Source organism: Salvelinus namaycush, chromosome 21 (assembly GCF_016432855.1).
Source record: "Salvelinus namaycush isolate Seneca chromosome 21, SaNama_1.0, whole genome shotgun sequence".
Lineage (NCBI taxonomy): Eukaryota > Metazoa > Chordata > Actinopteri > Salmoniformes > Salmonidae > Salvelinus > Salvelinus namaycush.
Genome location: NC_052327.1, coordinates 33,890,990 through 33,916,472, shown reverse-complemented (window position 1 = coordinate 33,916,472; position 25,483 = coordinate 33,890,990). Strand labels below are relative to the sequence as shown.

The window sequence follows — 25,483 nt, the reverse complement described above, 5'->3', positions numbered from 1 at the left end:
TCTTTAAAAAAGAAAAAGAGAGTGCTACAAAAAACGGTGAAAGAAAGTGTCAACCAGATAAGCCTATGACCAAAACCAGATAGAATCTTTACTGCGTCTCGTCCTACATTTTTATAAAAGTCAGATCCAAGCTTGGCTTATACCTGCATGCATATATTTCAACTCAAGCACAACTAGTGTGTGTTGAGTGTGACAAGTCACTGTGTCGAGCACATCACCCCGGACGATCACTGGGGTCAACATCCCTCCCAGTCAGATGATTCCCTGCCAGCCTGCCTGGCCTGGCTGAGTAAAGTCAACTCAACTGAAGGTCAAAGCAAATAACCAGACTTTCAGTTCCCCTCAACTCTCCACCAACCTCCAGGGGAATAGGAGGGAGGCTGTTCTGGTGTATAACCATTAGAATATGGATGGAACATGCTAGCTGGGTATTTGAATTGTCAAATTGCACCTGAATGCATGTTTGAAATGTACATTGCTGGGTCAAAAAATGCTTTGAAAACTGACTGAAACTTTCACAACTTTAAAGACAAATATGGGGACACAGTATGTGTATTTCTATTCGTGGTCATGTTAAATTGTTTGAAGTATGTTGAAAACATATGTCAAAGTTTTAAGGAACCAAACATCATCTTAAAAGTATCTGTCTTCTGCAAACTTTCTCCTCATCAATATGCAGAAATGTGTTTTCAGTCATATCTAACATCACAGCACTATGATACCGTATCTGCAATGTTCTTTTTATTTTGGCTAATTAAATGGAGTCATAGGCCAAGCTAATAAATGCTGGTTCGATGACAACAGATAATGAATGCTGGTCTGATGACAACAGAAAATGAATGCTGGTCTGATGACAACAGATCATGAATGCTGGTCTGATGACAACAGATCATGAATGCTGGTCTGATGACAACAGATCACAGACAACACTGCATTGTCTGTTTAGACTGTATAGAGAAATACCATATAATGAAGCAGGACAGACAGACAGACAGACAGACAGACAGACAGACAGACAGACAGACAGACAGACAGACAGACAGACAGACAGACAGACAGACAGACAGACAGACAGACAGACAGACAGACAGACATGGAGCTGATCATAGTCTCCTCCTCTAAACTAAAGTGAACAGTTTGTTTGCAGAGGTATTACCATCTGTATAGCCGCTTTGTGCTCGGCTAATTAGAGATTAGTCCACCTAATTTACAATGTCACAGAAATAAACCAGTGTCTACATAAACTCAGCAAAAAAAGAAACGTCCTCTCACTGTCAACCGCGTTTATTTTCAGCAAACTTAACATGTGTAAATATTTGTATGAACATAACAAGATTCAACAACTGAGACATAAACTGAACAAGTTCCACAGACATGTGACTAACAGAAATTGAATAATGTGTTCCTGAACAAAGGGAGGGTCAAAATCAAAAGTAACAGTCAGTATCTGGTGTGGCCACCAGCTGCATTAAGTACTGCAGTGCATCTCCTCCTCATGGACTGCACCAGATTTGCCAGTTCTTGCTGTGAGATGTTACCCCACAATTCCACCAAGGCACCTGCAAGTTCCCTGACATTTCTGTGGGGAATGGCCCTAGCCCTCACCCTCCGATCCAACAGGTCCCAGACGTGCTCAATGGGATTGAGATCCGGGCTCTTCGCTGGCCATGGCAGAACACTGACATTCCTGCCTTGCAGGAAATCACGCACAGAACGAGCAGTATGGCTGGTGGCATTGTCATGCTGGAAGGTCATGTCAGGATGAGCCTGCAGGAAGCGTACCACATGAGGGAGGAGGATGTCTTCCCTGTAACACACAGCGTTGAGATTGCCTGCAATGACAACAAGCTCAGTCCGATGATGCTGTGACACACCGCCCCAGACCATGACGGACCCTCCACCTCCAAATCGATCCCGCTCCAGAGTACAGGCCTCGGTGTAACGCTCATCCCATCGACGATAAACGCAAATCCGACCATCACCCCTGGTGAGACCAAAGCGCGACTTGTCAGTGAAGAGCACTTTTTGCCAGTCCTGTCTGGTCCAGCGATGGTGTGTTTGTGCCCATAGGCGACGTTATTGCCGGTGATGTCTGCTGAGGATCTGCCTTACAACAGGCCTACAAGCCCTCAGTCCAGCCTCTTTCGGCCTATTGCTGGCAGTCTGAGCACTGATGGAGGGATTGTGCGTTCCTGGTGTAACTCAGGCAGTTGTTGTTGCCATCCTGTACCTGTCCCGCAGGTGTGATGTTCGGATGTACCGATCCTGTGCAGGTGTTGTTACACGTGGTCTGCCACTGCGAGGATGATCAGCTGTACGTCCTGTCTCTTTGTAGCGCTGTCTTAGGAGTCTCACAGTACAGATATTGCAATTTATTGCCCTGGCCACATCTGCAGTCCTCATGTCTCCTTGCAGCATGTCTAAGGCACGTTCACGCAGATGAGCAGGGACCCTGGGCATCTTTCTTTTGGTTTTTTTCAGAGTCAGTAGAAAGGCCTCTTTAGTGTCCTAAGTGTTCATAACTGTGACCTTAATTGCCTAACATCTGTAAGCTGTTAGTGTCTTAACGACCGTTCCACAGGTGCATGTTCATTAAGCATGGGAAACAGTGTTTAAACCCTTTACAATGAAGATCTGTGAAGTCATTTAGATTTTTACAAATTATCTTTGAAATGCAGGGGCCGTGAAAAAGGGACGTTTCTTTTTTTGCTGAGTTTATGTGAAAATATTGTCTTTCAATGATCTGTGGTTAAAAATATAAGAAAAAAGTTCCTAAAAAAGCGCTTCTCTGTGACATCGCGTGGTATAATTAAAAGTAAAAATATCAGTGATTTCCAAAACCTAGCCTGAGGGAGGATATTTTCTTGCTCCCTACGTCACTGCAAATCTCATCGTGTTTGAACATCACTTTGGGTAGCCTTGGTATTCATTATACAGTGCATTGGGAAAGCATTCAGACCCCTTCCCTTTCTCCACATTTTCTTACATTACAGCCGTATTCTAAAATGGATTCAACAAAAACATCTCCACACAATACCCCATAATGACAAAGCGAAAAAACATTTTTTTTTAAATTTAGCAACGTTAGTAAAAATTAAAAACCGAAATACATTATTTACATAAGTATTCAGACCCTTTGCTATGAGACTCAACATTTTGTCTCAAGTGCATCCTGTTTCCATTACCAAGTTTCTACAACTTGATTGGAGTCCACCTGTGATTAATTCAATTGATTGGACATGATTTGCAAAGGCACATGTCAGAGCAAAAACAAAGCCATGAGGTTGAAGGAATTGTCCGTAGAGCCCCGAGACAGGTTTGGGTCGAGGCACAGATCTGGGGAAGGGTACCAAAACATTTCTGCAGCATTGAAGGTCCCCAAGAACACAGTGGCCTCCATTTTTCTTAAATAGAAGATGTTTGGAAGTTTGGAACCACCAAGACTCTTCCTAGAGCTGGCCGCCAAAAGGCACCTAAAGGACTGTCAGACCATGAGAAAGAAGATTCTCTGGTCTGATGAAACAAAGATTGAACTTTTTGGCCTGAATGCCAAGCGTCACATCCGGAGGGAACCTGGCATCATCAATAAGGTGAAGCATGGCTCCTGAGTGGCGCAGCGGTCTAGCATCTCAGTGCTAGAGGCGTCACCACAGACCCTGGTTCAATTCCAGGCTGTATCACATCCGGCCGTGATTGGGAGTCCCTTAGGGCAGTGCACTATGGCGTTGTCTGGGTTAGGGTTTGGTCAGGGTAAGCCGTCATTGGAAATAAGAATTTGTTCTTAACTGACTTGCCTAGTTAAATAAAAGCATCATGCTGTGGGGATGTTTTTCAGCGGCAGGAACTGGGAGACTAGTTAGGATCGTGGGAAAGATAAAGGGTGGCAAAGTAAAGAGAGGTCCTTGATGAAAACCTGCTCCAGAGCGCTAAGGACCTCAGACTTGGGCGAAGGTTCACCTTCCAACAGGACAATGACCCTAAGAACACAGCCAAGACAACAAAGGATTGGCTTTGGGACAAGTCTCTGAATGTCCTTGAGTGGCCCAGCCAGAGCGCGGACTTGAACCAGATCGAACAACTCTGGAGAGACCTGAAAATAGCTGTGCAGCGACGCTCCCCATCCAAGCTTGTGAGGATCTGCAGACAAGAATGGGAGAAACTCCCCAAATACAGGTGTTTTTGCTTTGTCATTATGGGGTAATGTGTGTCGATTGATGAGGGGGAAAAAACGATTTAATCAATTTTAGAATAAGGCTGTAACGTAACAAAATGTGTAAAAAGTCAAGGGGTCTGAATACTTTCCCAATACACTGTATACTATGGGGAAAGGGGACACCTAGTCAGTTGAACAACTGAATGCATTCAACCGAAATGCGTCTTCTGAAATTAACCCAACCCCTCTGGATCAGAGATGTGCGGGGGGTGTCCACGTCATCAGCAGTTGTTGTTGGGGACTGCCTTGCTCAAGGGCAGAACGGCAGATTTTTCCACTTGCCAGCTTGGGGATTTGAACCAGCGACCTTTCGGTTACTGGCCCAACGCTCTTAACCCTAGGTCTCAGACAACTTTATACCATGTCCAGAGTGTCTGCTGGTAATTGTCATAGACATACTTTTACCTGTAGATCTATTCTTACTAATTTATTCCCCTGCTTTTAAAACCGAGCCAATACACTGAGATGATTAAATGGTCTGTGATTTACAGTATGTTTGACTCATGTAATCTCTTGTCAAGTAATACGTAATGTAAATTCTGACATATGGATGATTTATCACTTGGCCCACCATGAAAACATCCTCCAGCACCCAAACATGACAAATGACCCTTTTCTGATAAGCCAGAGTAAACTTACTCTTGATGCTTTTGCTGTTGTCGCAGTTATGTTATTGAAAGGCCATATTTAATCACCCTGTATTTTTCAACACAAGCCTTGTTGGTCAGCTCCTGTCTCATGTTGCTAGGCATTGATTAATGTGCAAGCCGCAGCACAGAGCTGTATGTGTATAAATGCTAGCCTCCGAAATGATTAGAGCCCGTCTCAATTGATGAAGCAAATCGCTGATGTCACTCAATGACAACAGACGGTTTGATCATGGCATCTTTTCCGCATAGGATGTGCTGATTATCAAACATGAATTAAAGGGAGAAAAGTTAGTCACGGATAGCGGTCTAGGTCAGACAGAGAACAGATTATATCAAAAATGATGTTTCTGCATAAGATCTAACCTTGCACTCAGTCTCAAATGAAAACAAAAACCTAAACCAATGTTATGTAATAGTCCCATTTTCCTATTTAGTACAACAATAAATGTAAAGACACCCCACACACATGCAAACACCTTGCTGTCTTGCATCCCAGAGATGATGTACGGTCTTGTGCATCATATAAGAGAGTTGTCATTATAATTCCACAGTATTTTGAAAATGCATCACACTGAACTGAAGGGCTGGGGTCAATTCGAATTGAAGGGAATCAATTCAGGAAGGGATTTGAATTTAACGTTAATGTTAAAATGTTAGTTTCTACTCAGTTTATTGAGGTAATTGAAAATAGATGCAGTTCTTTCAAGTTTTGAATTATTATTTAAGTTTACTCCCTGAACTGACTGCCTTCAATTCGAATTGACACTCAATATCCATATCCTTGGATGTTGCAATATTGAGCTGAGGGAGTATGGAATAATATGCATGTTGTATTGATTTTATTCATGTGTAATACATATATACACTGAACAAAAATATAAATGCAACATGCAACAATGTCAACAATTTTACTGAGTTACAGTTCATATAAGGAAATCAGTCAATTGAAATAAATTCATTATGCCCTAATCTATGGATTTCACATGAACTGGGCAGGGACGCAGCCATGGGAGGGCCTGGGAGAGCACAGGGCCAACCACTTGGGAGCCAAGCCCACCCACAGGGGAGCCAGGCCCAGCCAATCAGAATGTGTTTTTCCCCACAAAAGGGCTTTATTACAGACAGAAATACTCCTCAGTTTAATCAGCTATCCGGGTGGCTGGTCTCAGACGATCCTGCAGGTGAAGAAGCCAGATGTGGAGGTCCTAGGCTGGCATGGTTACACGTGGTCTGCGGTTGTGAGGCCAGTTGGACGTACTGCCAAATTCTCTAAAATGACGTTGGAAGCGGCTTATGGTAGAGAAATTAACATTCAATTCTTCTGCAACAGCTCTGGTGGACATTCCTGCAGTCAGTATGCCATTTGCATGCTCCCTCAAATCTTGAGACATCTGTGGCAATGCATATTTTAGAGTGACCTTTTATTGTTCCCAGCACAAGGTGCACCTGTGTAATTGCCATGCTGTTTAATCAGCTTTTTGATATGCCACACCTGTCAAGTGGATGGATTATCTTGGCAAAAGGAGAAATGCTCAATAACAGGGATGTATACAAATGAGTGCACAAAATTGGAGAGAAATACACTTTCTGTGTGTACGGAACATTTCTGGGATCAAAAAAAAATATATAATCTGGGATCTTTTATTTCAGCTCATGAAACACTTTACATGTTGCGTTTATATTTTTCTTCAGTATATAGATATTTCCTTCTAAGGCTCTAGACTTGCTGTACCATATTCAGTGTGTGTCATTAAACCCTCGTTTAGTGCTCCCAATCTGTATTGATGTATTTCATAGTCCCTCATTTGACTTACAGATGTAGGATCTTAATTTGAGCCAGTTTGCTACAGCAGGAAAATAATCCTGCAGCAAAACAAATGTCAGTTATTATGTGGATTATAATTAATGGACATTTTTGTAGGGGTTGATACATTTTTCATAAGAGAAAATCAAGTCTGAAATTTCAAAGTGGAAATTACAAACTTCAGAAGCCTTTTTAAATCTCAACTACTGTAAGGACCGATGCTGGAGTCGAGAAGCAGGTACAGGGAGTCAAACATTTAATAAGGAACAAGACAGGAACAGCGTCAGCACACGGGTAACAAAACAACATACGAACGTTAATGTGGAAGCGGGGAACAGAGCTGGGGGACAGACAGATATAGGGAAGGAAATAACAGGTGATTGTGTCCAAATGATCTCTGATGCGCGTGACGAGGGAAGCAGGTGTGCGTAATGATGGTGGCAGGAGTGCATAATGCTGGGGAGCCCAGCGCCCTCGAGCGCCAGGGGGGAAGATAAGGAGCCGGAGTGACAACTACACTACAAGTTTTACATTTCCTGGAAAATTCTCCTGCAACAGGGTGCTCAAATTAAAATCCTAAATCTGTACAGCACAGTCGTAAGGCATACATTTCTCATACAGGGCATTCGGAAAGTATTCAGACCCCTTGATTTTTTTCTGCATTTTGTTACGTTACAGCCTTTTTCTAAAGGCTTATGACACAGTGGAAACAGGTTTTTTATTTAGCAAATTTATTATAGATAAACACAGAAATACCTTATTTACATAAGTATTCAGACCCTTTGTATGAGACTCAAAATTGAGATCAGGTCCATCCTGTTTCCATTGATCATTCTTGAGAAGTTTCTACAACTTGATTGGAGTCCACCTGTGGTCAATTCTATTGATTGGACATGATTTGAAAAGGCACACACCTGTCCCATTAACAGTGCATGTCAGAGCAAAAACCAAGCCATGAGGTCAAAGGAATTGTCTTTAGAGCTCCGAGACTCGAGGCTGTAATCGCTCCCAAAGGTGCTTCAACAAAGTACTGAGTAAGGGTCTGAATACTTATGTAAATGTGATATTTCAGTTTTAAATTTTTAATACATTTGCCAAAAAATCTTTAAAAAAAAATGTTTTTTTCTTTGTCATTATGGGGTATTGTGTGTAGATTGATGTGGGGGGAAAATGCATCATTTTTAGAATAAGACATTAACGTAGCAAAATGTCAAGTGGTCTGAATACTTCCCGAATGCACTGTATATGTGAGAGTCAAGATCTGTAGATGAGAAACACAGACGAATGTCATTGTTGATATCAAAGCAATAATCAATTTACAAATCGGTTCCTTGTTCTTCAAATATGCCACGTGACAGGCGATACTTAACTTGGAAAGTCAATGATATGTAAAGCTTTTCAACCAGCTCATATACTGTAATGTTACATACGTGTATCCTCTTAATTGGTGTGAAATCAAGCAACCTCTATCAACCCACACATAGGATTAGGGGAAGTTACAGTACACTGGTAATCTGGCAATAATGAAATAGGCAGGACACAGGGGATCGGCAGGAAGTCTAATTAAGAACAATGACCTTTTGCCAGTCTCATTTAAGGATTAAAGTTATAATAATTAACAGCAAGTTTTTTTAAATGATTTGCATTGAAATGAAAATTGAAAGGGCAGTTTATTAGAATGTCAGGAGGATGCAGAGGGTTTATTCTTTATTAGGTCTACACAGACTATCCCAGAGGCTCCCAGCTCATTTTACATGATTAACATTTGACAATATTTATCCCGCTGCTGTGCAAAGGATCCCTTGGCAAAGCCAATGTCTTTTGATTGTACTCGGGCACCAGACGGTCGCAGCGACGGCGGTGGCAGGAGTATGCTGCTGGGTGCATTGGGTACTAAGAGTGCCTAGCTGGCACTCTGAGTACCCAACACCCGCCCGCCGCTGCCTGCCTGCCTGCCTCCGAGAATGATGTGATTGTGTGGTTAGAGGGGGCTCATGGCCCTGCCACTCAGTTCCTCTCAGTCTGCGGGAGTGACTGACACCTCACTGAAATCAAATCAATTACTGAGCAACACTTTGGCCCAGACTCCTCTGTAGCTGGAGACAGACAGAGAGGGCTGTTTAGGGACTTGGGAGGCTGGACACTGGACAAGACATCACATTGGGTCAGCCTATAGGGTTAACTTGACAAATCAATAAAAGAGAAAAACTTTGTAAAGGGAAAAGATAAGAGTGCTTGATTTCGGGGAGGACGAAGGCAAGAGTGAAGACAAAGACTAAGACATATTATTTGTTAAGAGTGCTATTGCTCAGAGAAACTCTGTCAAGAGAGGCTACAAAGAATGTTAAAAAGAAACCTAGCTACACTTTAGCTCTCATTCAGCAATAATGATTAAAAAGTAAATGTGTTTGCTGAGACAAGTTAGAGATGAACTCTGAGTCTCTCGGTTTGTGTAGCAAAACTCCAGTACTTTGAAACCGTGGCATATGGAGAGGTGGTGGGACCTTTCCAGGGACATTTCCCTCTGCAGCCTCTGACCGTGGCACTGTGTGCCCTGGGCGATGATGTCACCAATAGCCTCTTCTACTCTTTTCATCCTGTTCTCCATCTCTCTCCCTCTGTACGCACTGCGGTCAGGGTCAGCATGGCAGGCAGCTGTGTGAAGTGTAAAACATCCCCTTCGGTGCAGCAGCTGCTGCCTCCCGACTCCCACTGCCTTTTCATCCCCCTCCCCCTCCTCCTCCTCCCTTAATAACACTCACGCCCTCTCCTTCAATAAATACAATTTACCACTTCAATTATACTCAACAAAAATAGAAACGTAACATGTAAAGTGTTGGTCCCATGTTTCATGAGTTGAAATAAAAGATCACAGACATTTTCCATACGCACAGAAAGCTTATTTCTCTCCAATTTTGAGCACAAATTTGTTTACATCCCTGTTAGGGAACATTTCTCCTTTGCCAAGATAATACATCCACCTGACAGGTGTGGCATATCAAGAAGCTGATTAAACAGCATGATCATTACACAGGTGCACCTTGTGCTGGGGACAATAAAAGGCTACTCTAAAATGTGATTTCTTTTCACACAACACAATGTCATTGGCAAGATGGCGCCGGCATACATGGCAGCTCTGCTTCTAACTCCTAAGCAACTTTGCAGTATTTTTTTTTGGTGTATAAAATAAATTTAAATAACAAGCATTTCGGCTAAATATGTGACCAATAAAATTAGATTTTGATTTGATTTGCCACAGATGTCTCATGTTTTCAGGGAGCGTACAATTGGCATGTTGACTGCAGGAATGTCCACCAGAGCTGTTGCCTTTTCTCTACCATAAGCCACCTCCAAGGTTGTTTTAGAGAATTTGGCAGTACGTCCAACCGGCCTCACAACCGCAGACCACGTGTAACCATGCCAGCCCAGGACCTCCACATTCTGCTTCTTCACCTGCGGGATCGTCTGAAACCAGCCATCCGGACAGCTGATGAAACTGTTGGTTTGCACAACCGAAGAATATCTGCACAAACTGTTAGAAACAGTCTCAGGAAAGCTGCATACTCATCGTCCTCACCAGTCTTGACCTGACTGCAGTTCGGCGTTGTAACCAACTTCATTGGAGAAGTGTGCTCTTCACGGATGAATCCCTATTTCAACTGTACGGGGCAGATGACAAATAGCGTGCGCGTATGGCGTTGTGTGGGTGAGCGGTTTGCTGATGTCAACGTTGTGAACAGAGTGCCCCATGGTGGCAGTGGGGTTATGGTATGGGCAGACATAAACTACGGACAACAAATACAATTGCATTTTATCGATGGCAATTTGAATGCAGAGATACCGTGACGAGATCCTGAGGCCCATTGTCGTGCCCTTCATCTGCCGCCATCACCTCATGTTTCAGCATGATAATGCACAGCCCCATGTCGCAAGGATCTGTTCACAATTCCTGGAAGCTGAACATGTCCCACATTCAACAGCCTGATCAATTCTATGCGAAAGAGATGTGTCGTGCTGCATGAGGCAAATGGTGAACACACCAGATACTGACTGGTTTTCTGATCCACGCCCCCACCTTTTTTTTAAGGTATTTGTGACCAACAGATGCATATCTGTATTCTCAGTCATGTGAAATCCATAGATTAGGGCATAATGAATTTATTTCAAATGACTGATTTGCTTATATGAACTGTAACTCAGTAAAATCTTTGAAATTGTTGCATGTTGCGTTTATATTTTTGTTCAGTGTACATACAAGACTGTAGGGAGGACTGGATCACAACAAGGTCTATATGGGCTGTATGCTGTATGGCTCTGCCTCTGAATATTCATCAAATATGTTTGGATTTAACTATTCACAACACACATACCTCCATTGAGAATGACATGGTTTATCCTACTGTGATTCTCATGAATAACAATGCTTCTGTTTAGGGTTGATTCCACATGCAGACATGCAGTTCAACTTATGTCAGTAGATGGACTCCCTTAGTCCTCAGGATGTTCTAAAAATCCTCTTTAAGGTGGTTCTGTGAAGTAGAGACACCCCAGAACAGAAGATCAGGCCAGACAGACAGACAGGTGATTATCCTCCCTACCAAGAGACATACAGTTCACATCATCATGATAGACAGACAGACTGTAGTGTAGAAGGACGGTGACAAACAGAAATCACAGGCATCTGCTTTGAGCTTTTTGCTGGTATGAGACCATGACTATTCTGGCAACACTCACTTATTGAGGAAAAATACTTTGAGCTTTAAATGAAGGCTGTGGGTCTCTTGAGTGTGGCCCAAAACTAGAGAGCTTGAAGAAGTAATTCAGAGGGCAAAAGCTGGTCAGCCCTGAGGTGCTCTGAGTAGAAATGCGGGACAGGCTTGTTTTCTATAGTAAGCCCCCAAAGAGAAGACTTTCAGGGCGATTGTGGAACCATCAGTCAACCATAAAAAAGCATTTTTTACAAGCCTGTGGGCCGCGTCCCAAAAAGAGGCTGAGTGTTGCTGTCCCAGAAGGGCACACTCCACTATTGAGTTAGAAGTGGTTAGATCTTTTCAAAGTAAAAAAGTGTGTCTCATATCTAAACCTGTTTCTGTTTACGAAACGGTACAGTGTGTGTGTGTGTGTGTGTGTGTGTGTGTGTGTGTGTGTGTGTGTGTGTGTGTGTGTGTGTGTGTGTGTGTGTGTGTGTGTGTGTGTGTGTCTGCTCTGAAATGTGTGAGAACTGAATAACACAAATCTCTACCGTGCTGTTTTTCATTTTTTCATGTCAGACACCAAACTGTCTCATAACGCTACAACAATTCCTACTTAGTTCTACATCAAAGGGGTCTGTTTGCTACTGGCCCTTTAATTTTTCAGCAGGAGGTGACAATGCTGCCATGGTAACACACTGCTCCCCCAGACTGGCCAGCTCAGCTGAACTACTGTGAATTGTGTGATTCACAGTAGTTATCCTCTTGTGGAAAAACAGCCATTATAGAATAGCAGACACTTCTGGTCCCAAGATGCCCACTTTCACAGCTCTCAACTTTGGAAAGTTTTTACATTTCAAAAGAAAGAGAGGAATGAACACTGTTGAGTATCTTTCTATGTTTTCCACATTGTTTTCTCTTATTTTATGAAAATAATGTAATCTCTCTCTCCACAGGGTGATGCAGTTCTGACTGTTATCAAAACCAAGGCGCAGTGGCCAGCATGGCAGCCCCTGAACGTGTGAGTACACAGTGATGTACAAGAGTACCCTCACCTTTCACAGGTTTATAATGTTAATTGTCTTTCAAAAAAGATATATGTGTAGAGATGATCATTTGGATAACCATTCATTGAGAATTTAGATGTAAACAGAATATCTCATTCTACTAAGCTTCCTCAGATAACAGGCTAAAGGAGATAATCATCCAGAATTCATTCACCAGCTACATGCTTGGCCTGTGGATGTTTTCTTAAATTCATGAATGATTGTGTACATTTTTTATGAGCTTTTCTGTTTGTGAAAAGAAGGCTCCTGTTTTGATGAGAGATGTGTTCCCCCGGGGTGTTTCTGTGATTAAGGTTAACAGCCTCCCTCCTGCTCCAATATATCAACATGTTTCATTGACCTATTTTAAAATAAGCCTGTCAATTAAGCCAGGCAATGTTTGCTTTGTTTGAGGAGACATATTCATTGTTGATGTTAAAGGGGGTTGGAAAAACATCAACATTATAGATGTCTCAAATTGAAGGAGATCGTTTAAAAATATTGATGTGCATGTGGAATGTGAAAATTCTACACTGAACAAAAATATAAACGCAGCATGCAACAATTTCAAAGATTTTACTGAGTTACAGCTCAAATCAGGAAATCAGTCAATTTAAATAAATAAATGAGGCCCTAATCTATGGATTTCATATGACCTAGAATACATATATGCATCTGTTGGTAACAGAAACCTTAAAAAAAGGTAGTGGTGTGGATCAGAAAACCAGTCAGTATCTGGTGTGACCACCATTTGTCTCATGTAGCGCGACACATCTCCTTCACATAGAGTTGATCAGGCTGTTGATTGTGGCCCGTAGACTGTTGTCCCAATCCTCTTCAATGGCTGTGTGAAGTTGCTGGATATTGGCAGGAACTGGAACACGCTGTCGTACACGTTGATCCAGAGCATCCCAAACTTGCTCAATGGGTGACGTGTCTGATGAGCATGCAGGCCATGGAAGAACAAGCACGCAGATGAGCTTCCGTGAGACGGTTTCTGACAGTTTGTGCAGAAATTGTGCAAACCCACAGTTTCTTCAGCTGTCCAGGTGGTCTCCGACAATCCCGCAGGTGAAGACGCCAGATGTGGAGATGTGCTTACACGTGATCTGCGGTTGTGAGGCCGATTGGACGTACTGCCAAATTCTCTATGACGACGTTGGCTTATGGTAGAGAAATTAATATTAGATTCTCTGGAAACAGCTCTGGTGGACATTCCTGCAGTCAGCATGCCAATTGCACACTCCCTCAAAACTTGAGACATCTGTGGCATTGTGTTGTGTGACAAAACTGCACATTTAAGAGTGGCCTTTTATTGTCCCACGCACAAGGTGCACCTGTGTAATCAGATTTTTGATATGCGAAACCTGTCAGTTGGATGGATTATCTTGGCAAAGAACAAACGCTCACTAACAAGGATGTAAAGCTTTTTGTGTGTATCGAAAATTTCTGGCACCTTTCTTTTCAGCTCATGTAAAGAGTTTTGTTGTTAATCACTTAATTATATAATATTTCTCCTCATTTTTTATGATCTCTTCACACCTCTTTCAGTAACTATTGAGATGTTACTGGATGTTCTTCTCCGCTTAGTGTTAGTGTAGTGGCAATTAACACATAAATAGAGTCCCAAATGGCACCCTGTTCCCAATTTGTGCACTACCTTTGACCAGGGCCTATAGGGTCTGGTGAAAGGTAATGCACTATATAGGGAATAGGGTGCTATTTGGGACAGAATCATAATGTCTTTCTTTAGCCTCCACACACATCCTCCAGCCTTAACAACATCTCCAACATAACATCTGTCTCATTAGCACTTCTCCAATGCTTTCTGCTGTCTATGATACAACATTATTCCCTCTAATGAGTTCTAAATATAAACAAGTTATTATTTATTAATATGTTGAGTGGTTATGACAGAAATGTGTTATACTTCTTTGTTTGAACTTAAGATGGTGTAAGTGTTAATTTTGAATATTTATCTAACTAAACTTTATGAATAGACAGTGTTTTGAAAAAGTATTTTCCCCCTTGTTAATTTTCTCTACTTTTGCATATTTTTGATTCTGAATGTTATCAGATCTTCAAGCAAAACTTAATTTTAGATAAAGGGAACCTGACTGAACAAATAATACAACAATAACATACTTATTTCATAAAGTTATGCAACATCCAAAGCCCCTGTGTGAAAAAAAGTATTGCCACCTTACACTCAATAACTGGTTCTGCCACCTTTAGCTGCAATGACTCCAACCAAACACTTCCTGTAGCTGTTCATTTACTCTCGCGTCGCTGTGGAGGCCCACTCTTCCATGCAGAACTGCTTTAACTCAGCAATGTTTGTGGGTTTTCAAGCATGAACTGGTCATTTCAAGTCCTGCCACACATTTAAATTGTGATTAGGTCTGGACTTTGACTAGGCCATTCCAAAACTTTAAATGTTTTTTTTTGCCATTTTCATGTACTTGATTGTGTGTTTTGGATCATTGTCTTGCTGCATGACCCAGCTGCGCTTCAGCTTCAGCTCACAGACGGATGACCTGACATTCTCCTGTAGAATTCTCTGATACGGAGCAGAATTCATGGTTCCTTCTATTAAGGCAAGTCATCCAGGTCCTGAGGCAGAAAATCATCCCCAAACCATCACACTACCACCACCATGCTTGACTGTTGGTATAAGGTTCTTACTGTGGAATACAGAGTTTGCTTTTCGCCAGGCATAATGAAACCCATGTTGTCCAAAAAGTTATACTTTTGACTCATCTGTCCACAGAACATTCTTCTGAGAGTATTGATGATCATCCAGGTGCTTTTTGGCAAACTTCAGTCAACTTTTTGGACGAGTGGGACACAATTCCTCCACAGCGATGTGAGAGACTGATGAACAACTACAGGAAGCATTTGGTTGTAGTCATTGCAGCTAAAGGTGGCTCAACCAGTTAGAGTGTAAGGGGGCAATTACTTTTTCACACAGGGGAATTGGGTGTGGCATAACTTTGTTAATTAAATAAATAAAATAAGTATATCTTTTTTTGTTATTTGTAAACTCAGGTTCCCTGTATCTAATATTAGGTTTTGGTTGAAGATCTGATAACATTCAGTATCAAAAATATGCAAAAATAGAGAAAATCAGAAAGGGTGCAAAGACTTTTTCATGTCACTGTACAAAGCTTATTTCAAATCAAAATCAAGTCAAATTTCATTTGTCACATGCGCCGAATACAACAGGTGTAGACCTTACTGTGAATTGCTTACCTACAAGCCCCTAACCAACAATGCAGTTCAAGTAAGAGTTAAGAAAATATTTACTAAATAAACTAAGGTAAAAAATGTAATAAAAAGTAACACAATAAAATGACATAACAATAACAAGGCTATATACAGGGAATACCAGTACCGAGAAACACTTAAAGCACATCATTGGTGCGGTATGCGCTGCATCTACATAAACACCACAGTTGTATATTGGATTAGCCTTCACCAGTCTTTAACATTGCCAGTATTGTCAACCCTCTCTATCTATCAATACTAATGTATACATATTTATCTCATACTGTACTTGTAGAGCTTGCCACTTATGGAGCTGGCTGTCTCATGGAGCTGTGTTGATCAATAAGATCAATCTGCACATTGGGGAGCATACGGTACATGTCTGTATATCTGTTTGTCTTGCCAGGCGGGCAGCTCCCTCGGCTGAGTTCTCAGTGGACCGTACCCGTCACCTCATGTCCTTTCTGAGCATGCTGGGGCCCAGCCCTGACTGGAACGTGGGGCTGTCTGCAGAGGACCTCTGCACCAAGGAGTGTGGCTGGATCCAGAGGCTGGACCAAGACCTCATCCCCTGGGACGCAGGCACTGACAGTGGAGTCACCTATGAGGTGATGGTCCTGGCCCCCCAGACAAGGGGTCAATATTTAATAAATGGCTCTGGTTTCTTGGTCTGGTTCAGTTAACTAGTAAAATACCTCTGCCTTTCTGCCTTTCAAAACCAGGCCTCTGTATTTTTCCATGAATCTGGAATGAAAGCTTTTGATCTATTTTCATTAATAGTGCAGGAGCTTTGCATTTTTATTTTTAGTTTATGGCTCATGAATATACAAATGACCCAACCTTGGCTGAAAAACGCACGAAACAGATTCAGCGAAAAACCTGCTAACATAAAGCAGCACATTCACTCTGTAGTCATTTTATTGAGGCATGCCTATTTACCCAAGAGGCTGCCTCACAGACTAGTTGTCTCTACACTGTAAATATGTCCCCAACAAATCCTGCCCTGGAACTTATAATTACATGTTCTGCTGGCTTTAAAAGACACTGGGGAACGAAATGGAAACACACTGCCATCTATAGGCCAGAAAAGACACTGAAGATAAAACCAGACTTCAATGTAGATCCACACAATATATCATACGTAAATCCACAATCTGTAAATAGCATTTAATGTTTTCTTTGCAAAGAAAGCAGATGAGAAATACATCCATCTACTCCATATGTGATTTAGTCATTTGCTTTCTGGCTACTGTTGGCTGCAGTACCAATGAATACGTCTAAAAACTCAAACTAGATTCCCTGGAGTTGAAGTAGAAATGGCTTTCGTAGTTCTCTCTTCCCTGAAGTAACTGTTTTGGAACAGAATCATGAAAGGTGATTTACAAAGCACCTAGCAGGAAACAAACATAAATCACTCATAAAATAAATATTACACAGTTCATCAATTATGCATATTGAGATCAAACACTGAGTCCCCTAACAGATGGCAGCTGAACATGATGAGGTGCTCTCACTCAGCCCCGTGCCCACACTGTTTCACTAGCGCCCCTCCCTGTGCCCACACTACCCTGCGTTACAGTTACTACCAGCCCTGTGCCCACACTACCCTGCGTTACAGTTACTACCAGCCCTGTGCCCACACTACCCTGCGTTACAGTTACTACCAGCCCTGTGCCCACACTACCCTGCGTTACAGTTACTACCAGCCCTGTGCCCCAGTGGCGATCTGTGCCAATTAAGATGAGGGAGGATGATTAAATCAAATTCATGAGCATGGCCTTATTTCTATTAGAGCATATTGGATGACTGTCATTCATATTCCATTCACCCAGTTCAATGTGACATTGATAGGTTTAGGCTACTACATGATACTCTAATTTTCCCTGTACCCATCATGAGGGTGCTACAATCTAGCCTATGAATGAAAATGTACAATGTAGGTGCACAGGTTGAGAGAATTTTGAGTAATCAAGGTGACAGACAGGGACGCACACTTTTGCCTGCATCTAACCGATCTAGGGTGTAATCGTTAGTCAACAGTTGCATATGAGTTTCTATTCGACAAATTCAGGTAAATTTATCCCAGTTTCGTTCCGTTTGCCTCCGTTTAAGAAATGTTTTTCAACAGAATCAGCGCAATGAATACACCCCTGATCACATGCAAACACAGTTAACTTTCATACCAGACACGTACAAACAGCTCGTTTAATATATAATTCCTTCTCGTATCAATCTATGTGCTCTCTTCCTCTCACCTTCTCCCTTCGCTTGTGGACTTCAGTGCAGAACACATCAGTGGTTTGTGACCAGGTGAAAAAAACTTTCCAATCCAAACCTTCATATAATGACTGCTAACTGCTACACACAGCCTACAATGTTGTCACGTCATAGTCAACATAGGCATAGCTACTAAAACGAAGGCGTTAGTAAACCTGCTACAATCATGCAGAACAGTGTAGTCAGCAGCAATCAGTTTAGCAGTTACAATGGCTGGCTACATTGGCAAAAATTAATAAAGCCAAAAACGTACCTTGACTTGGAAGATTCCTAGTGTTGGATAGCCATAGCCAGCTAGCTAACATAGCATCCCTCTCTGTTTGAGTAGGCTGTCTGCATTTGACACTAGCTAAGTAAGTGAAAGTGAAAAATATATATACTATGAAATATAGCTAGCTCTCTCTCTCGCTCTTACTTCTCCTTAATTTTGGAAATTAAGAAATTAATTTGTTCAAAACTGTTCAACTATTGCCTTTTTCTTTCTTTGTGTCAACTACTCACCACATTTTATGCACCGCAGTGCTAGCTAGCTGTAGCTTATGCTTTCAGTACTAGATTCGTTCTCTGATCCTTTGATTGGGTAGACAGCATGTCAGTTCATGCTGCAAGAGCTCTGATAGGTTGGAGAATGTCCTCCGGAAGTCGTCATAATTACTGTGTAAGTCTATGGAAGGGGATGAGAACCATGAGTCTCTTAGGTTTTGAATTGAAGTCAATTTACCCAGAGGAGGACAGAAGCTAGCTGTCCTCCAGCTACACCATAGTGCTACCCTACAGAGTGCTGCTATCTTCATTGTAAAACAGTGTGTTTTAATAAATTATTTGGTGACATTAATATATTTCGTATAGTTTCATCAAAAATTATAACTTTTTTAATGTTCCACTATTTTATTTTTATGAAATTCACTGAGGAGGATGGTCCTCCCCTTACTCCTCTGATGAGCCTCCACTGGTGTCCCCATACTACCCTGTGTTAGTTATTACTGTACCAGCCCTGTTCCCATGCTACACTGTGCTACAGTTACTGCCAACCCTGTGCCCATACTAACTCTTGTTAGTATTACTGTTAGTACTGTTGTACTAACTCCCTTCCATGGACCTATATTACCCTGTGTTACAGTTACTCCTGGCCCTATGCCCATATTGTATCACTCATACTGTACCTTTACCATTCCAGTCTCCCAACAAGCCCACAATACCTCAGGAGAGGATCCGGTCCCTGACCAGCCTGGACCACCCCCAGAGCCCCTTCTATGACACAGAAGGAGGCCCTATCGCAGCCTTGGCCCGGGTAGTGGTGGAGAGGATAGCCCGAAAGGTAACTATAGCACCTGGCTCATTCATTCAGCTCTCTGTCTGTGTGTGCTCCCTCTCTCTGAAGAGATGTGAATGTTCATGCAATATAACTCTCCTCACAGTCGCTATACATGTAATGTTGCTTTGGATACATAGCTCTTTGAATTGGCAGTATATTGCCATAGTGATCATAGCAAGTCTATGAAAAAAAAAATCTATTTTAATCCAAAAACCAGATGTCTTATTGACCTAAACTCCATTTTACTGAAGATTGCCCAGAAAATAAATACCCTTGTCTCCAATGAGAATATATGATATTAGATGGTAAATGTAACATTTTATCAGTGTTTGTGATGTTGAATCATGTTTCTTGCCCACAGGGAGAGCAGTGCAATATTGTCCCGGACACGGTGGACGATATCGTGGCAGATATTGGCCAGGAGGAGAAGGAGGAAGGTGAATAATCGCTTTATCTCAACCAATTTGGGATGTTCAATTTAAAAGCCACACACTGTATCTGCTGGAGTCTTTAATTAAGTATGCTTTGCCTGGCAGCCTGTTTAAACCTCCAGATGTCTGTCTGCTGAAAAGCATGAACACGGCCAAGCAGCAGAAATGAACCTGATGGGGTTTATGTTTCTAACCCTGCAATTACATTCCAACACTACCTTTCAACCTCAACCAAATGATTTGTTCTCTCTACCCTCATTCTGTTGAGCACGTCACTGTCTGTTTCCTAAACAGGACGGTCTCCAGTACATTACAATACACATACTGTGGGTATTGTACAGTAACTATACACTGTGGTTAGAGCAAGAGATGAACTTGCATTGACTTTTATAGGCAATTAGTGCTTACCTATACAGCACCAACACATTCTAAAGCAGTGAAAATATAGGGTTATATACATGAATAGTGCATATGAATTCCCCCCTTCCCACCAACATGGTCTCATTAGAATATGCCAAAATAGTGACATTTAACCAATGCAGTTATTGTCACCCAATTTCTCCGTCCAGACGACACTCCAGAGACGTGCATCTACTCCAACTGGTCTCCGTGGTCAGCCTGCAGCTCAGCCAACTGTGACAAGGGCCGGAGGATGAGACAGAGGATGCTGAAGGCCCAGCTGGATCTCAGTGTGCCCTGCCCTCATACCCAGGACTTCAAGCCCTGCATGGGGCCTGGCTGCAGCGAGGAGGGTGAGGACTAAGGACAGTGTCACAGTCGGGGTCTCAACTTACTGTTTAGAGTTAGAATAGTAGAATACATAAGGTGCAATTTAGAAATGTGGTTGTGCATCAGCAGTTTTTCTCTTGTTATGTCAGTCACTGATAGTCACTCAATTAGCCATGTCAGCTAACAACTTTTAGATTGGTAAGTTAGTCTAGCCAGCCATCTAATGTCGTAAACATGGCCAAATACCGACTGGGCACGCAGGGCATCTTCCCTGGGGCCCTGACCTCCAGGGCGCCCCCATTGATTTTGTTCATCACTCTCACTCAGATATCATGTTAACATGGCATAAGTCATGGCAAATAGTTAGAATTGCAGGAAATTAGCTGTAAAACTGCCCAAAAAATTATCTGCCCCATTGCAAAATGTGTAGAATTGCAGGAAATATATTTTTTATATACGCCTTCAAGACGGGGACCAGTAAAATGTTTTTCCCACCATGTGGGTGGGCCCCCCAACCAAATCTTGCTTAGGTCCCCCAAATGCATGTACAGTGCTTTCGGAAAGTATTCAGAACCCTTGACTTTTCCCACAATTTGTTAGGTTACAGCCTTATCCTAAATTGATTAAATCTACACACAATACCCCATAATGACAAAGCAAAAATATATTTTCTTATTTTTTTTCACAAATATTCAGACCCTTTACTCAGTACTTTGTTGAAGCACCTTTGGCAGCGATTACAGCCTCGAGTCTTCTCGAAAACTGCGGAGAAGTTGAGCCTTGCACTTTCATGCTCTTAGTTGTTGCGGAAATTGACCCACTATACTGTTAACTTTCTGGCGAAAGAGTTCAATCTTGGTTTCATCAGACCAGAGAATCTTGTTTCTCATGGTCTGATAGTCTTTAAGTACCTTTTGGCAAACTCCAAGCAGGCTGTCATGTGCCTTTTACTGAGGAGTGGCTTCCGTCTAGCCACTCTAACATAAAGGCCTGATTGGTGTAGTGCTGCAGAGATTGTTGTTCTTCTGGAAGGTTCTCCTATCTCCACAGAGGAACTCTAGAGCTCTGTCAGAGTGACCATCAGGTTTTTGGTCACCTCCCGGATCAAGGCCCTGGGAAGAGTCTTGGTGGTTCCAAACTTCTTCCATTTAAGAATGATGGAGGCCACTGTGTTCTTGGGGACCTTCAATGCTGCAGAATTTTCGTACCATTCCCCAGATCTGTGCTTCGACACAATCCTGTCTCGGAGCTCTACGGACCTGTGTGTGTATGGATGTGGGTACGCAAACCTGCGAGCCGCTGCGGCCCCTCATGATGAGTTCAGATTTATTGTGGCCCCCACCCCAATCAAAGTTTCCCATCCCTGGTGTAAACAGTTTACTGTTTAAAACAAAGAAAGTCGTAAAGAAGCATAAAAAATTGGTTGGTGGCTAAAGGCTTGTGTGTTCATCTGCTGCTCTGCAGGCTGAGCTGGTAATCCCTGTGAAATCGTGTACATGTCATATTGAAAAAAGACATATTAGCATATTTATTTTATTTCACCTTTATTTAACCAGGTAGGCCAGTTGAGAACAAGTTCTCATTTACAACTGCGACCTGGCCAAGATAAAGCAAAGCAGTGCGACAAAAACAACAACACTGAGTTACACATAAACAAACATACAGTCAAAAACACAATAGAAAATCTATGTACAGTGTCTGCAAATGTAGAAGAGTAGGGAGGCCATGGAGGCGAAATAATTACAATTTAGCATTAACACTGGAATGCCAGATGTGCAAGTAGAGAATAGAGATACTGGGGTGCAAAAGAGCAAGAGGATAAGTAACAATATGGGGATGAGGTAGTTGGGTGTGCTATTTACAGATTGGCTGTGTACAGGTACAGCTGCTCTGACAGCTGATGCTTAAAGTTAGAGAGGGAGATATAAGACTCCAGCTTCAGTGATTTTTGCAATTCGTTCCAGTCATTGGCAGCAGAGAACTGGAAGGAAATGCGGCCAAAGGAAGTGTTGGCTTTGGGGATGACCAGTGAAATATACCTGCTGGAGCGCGTGCTACGGGTGGGTGTTACTATGGGGACCAGTGAGCTGAGATAAGGCGGGGCTTTACCTAGCAAAGACTTATAGATGGAGCCAGACCTGGAGCCAGTGGGTTTGGCGATGAATATGTAGTGAGGGCCAGCCAGCGAGAGCATACAGTTCGCAGTGGTGGGTAGTATATGGGGCTTTGGTGACAAAACGGATGGCACTGTGATAGACTACATCCAATTTGCTGAGTAGAGTTTTGGAGGCTATTTTGTAAATGACATCGCCGAAGTCAAGGATCGGTAGGATAGTCAGTTTTACGAGGGTATGTTTGGCAGCATGAGTGAAGGAGGCTTTGTTGCGCAATTAAATGTTGTATTGGAGATGCTTAATGTGAGTCTGGAAGGAGAGTTTACAGTCTAACCAAACACCTAGGTCTTTGTAGTTGTCCACATATTCAGAACCGTCCAGAGTAGTGATGCTAGTTGGGCGGGAGGGTGCGGGCAGCATTTGGTTGAAGAGCATGCACTTAGTTTTACTTGCATTTAAAAGCAGTTGGAGTCCTCGGAAGGAGTGTTGTATGGCATTGAAGCTCGTTTGGAGGTTTGTTAGCACAGTGTCCAAATAAGGGCCGGATGTATACAGAATGGTGTCGTCTGCGTAGAGGTGGATCAGAGAATTACCAGCAGCAAGAGCGACATCATTGATACTGTATATACAGAGAAAAGAGTCAGCCCGAGAATTGAACCCTGTGGTACCCCCATAGAGACTGCCAGAGGTCCGGACAACAGACCCTCCGATTTGACACACTGAACTCTATCTGAGAAGTAGTTGGTGAACCAGGCAAAGCAGTCATTTGAGAAACCAAGGCTGTTGAGTCTGCCGATAAGAATGCGGTGATTTGACATAGTCGAAAGCCTTGGCCAGTTTGATGAAGACGGCTGCACAGTACTGTCTTTTATCGATGGCGGTTATGATATCGTTTTTTAAAATCCTTTATTTAACTAGGCAAGTCAGTTAAGAACACATTTTTATTTACAATGATGGCCTAGGAACAGTGGGTTAACTGCCTTGTTCAGGGGCAGAACAACAGATTTTTACCTTGTCAGCTCGGGGGATTCGATCTAGCAACCTTTCGGTTACTGGCCCAACTCTCTAACCACTAGGCTACCTGCTGTTTAGGACCTTGAGCATGGCTGAGGTGCACCCATTACCAGCTCGGAAACCAGATTGCATAGTGGAGAAGGAATGGTCGGTGATCTGTTTGTTAACTTGGCTTTCGAAGGTTTTAGAAAGTCAGGGCAGGATGGATATAGGTCTATAACAATTTGGGTTTAGAGTGTCACCCCCTTTAAAGAGGGGGGTGACCGCAGCAGCTTTCCAATCTTTGGGGATCTCAGACGATACGAAAGAGAGGTTGACTAGGCTAGTAATAGGGGTTGCAACAATTTTGGCGGATAATTTTAGAAAGAGAGGGTCCAGATTGTCTAGCCCAGCTGATTTGTAGGGATCCAGAATTTACAGCTCTTTCAGCACATCAGCTGTCTGGATTTGGGTGAAGGAGAAGCAGGGGGGGGGGGGGGGGGGGGTTATTGGGCAAGTTACTGCAGATGTTGGCCGGGGTAGGGGTAGCCAGGTGGAAAGCATGGCCAGCCATAGAAAAATGCTTATTGAAATGATTGATTATCGTAGTTTAATCGTTGGTGACATTGTTTCCTACCCTCACATATCCATGTGCAATCAGACTGAACTAAGACCTAACATGGGAGCCGTGTTCATGAGAACAGGAATTGGGGTTGAGATGTGGTGTCATGCTCCTCCTCCAACTTCTTAGCCAAGCACAAGGAAATAGGTCTTTATCAATAAAACATCACAATAAGGGGCAGAGTGTTCGATTAGCCTGCTGGTGGGCAAGGACCCCTGCTCTGCTAAAACCATTTACAACTGTGTGCCTTTTTCAAGGGATTGTTAAATAAACGTTAACTATTTGGTTGTAATATCATCACCTCAGCACATTTAGCAGAGTTATACAGCAGGTAACTAACTGCATGCTTTTCATGATCAGTAAAAATATGTTGATCATGTAATTTTTAGCCTCACGATATCTCTAAATATTGGCCACCAATAATTGGATATTTGAGTGATATAAAATCAAAGTGAACTATACCTGACAAGTATGAGTGGTTTAGGTTGATTTCTCATCCTTTCCTGGCTCAGCCTGTTAAGCAGCAGAAGGACACATTTGCGGATGAACTGTTAGATGATAATGTTTACATTGCAAGCTACCGGTAGAACAGTTGGCTAAACATATAGGCTAGTGGTACATTTAATTCGTGTACTTTCTTCTCCAACCAATGTAAGCCTGCCCAGAAAAGTTAGCTAACGTCCCCTTTTCAACAGTGTTTTTAAAAGTGTTTAATCATGATTGCTGCTAACAGACATGGTTACATTGATTGATGGATCACGTCAAATTGACTAGCTAGCTAATAACAGATCAGGTCAATATGGCTAGTTAACAAGCTAACTTTCAGGGGATAAACTAGATGGCTATATCCAAATATAGTTTGATTTGCTTGCCATCTAGTGGTAATGACAGTAGTCCGACTGACAACTTTACCAGGACGAGGACTGGCCGATGTCAAGCTCTTTCTAAAAGACTCATCTCTGATGAAGCTAAATGACACATAGCTAGCTACATGCCAAATGGATAGGCTACCCTCACGTATCTGAAAATACATGATCAATTGATGTTTACTGATCATGAAAAGCAAGCAGTTACTTGCTGTATAACTCTGATGATGCTCTGATGATGACTATGCTCTTCAAGAGGTGATGATATTGAAACCAAATAGTTAAAACATTTATTTAACAATCCCTTGAAAACGGCACGTAGTTGTCAATGGTTTCAGTGGAGCTGGGGGTCTCCGTACCCTCCAGCAGTCAAATCGAACGCTCTGCACCGTATTATTGATAACGCCCTACATGATGTTGGCATTGTTTTCCCTTTCACGGTTTACGTGCTACCGAAGATGCATA

The 25,483-nt window shown here is 42.4% G+C and overlaps 1 protein-coding gene across 1 annotated transcript in view; it reads left to right on the top strand.

Moving 5' to 3' along the window:
- Window positions 1–25,483, top strand: part of spon1b (spondin 1b) — a 127,171-nt gene that overhangs the window by 80,000 nt on the left and 21,688 nt on the right. The window contains exons 7-11 of the mRNA XM_039017608.1: window positions 12,315–12,379; window positions 16,078–16,279; window positions 19,126–19,266; window positions 19,625–19,700; window positions 20,264–20,446. Of these exons, the coding sequence (XP_038873536.1) occupies window positions 12,315–12,379; window positions 16,078–16,279; window positions 19,126–19,266; window positions 19,625–19,700; window positions 20,264–20,446 (667 nt within the window). The remainder of the gene's footprint in view (window positions 1–12,314; window positions 12,380–16,077; window positions 16,280–19,125; window positions 19,267–19,624; window positions 19,701–20,263; window positions 20,447–25,483) is intronic.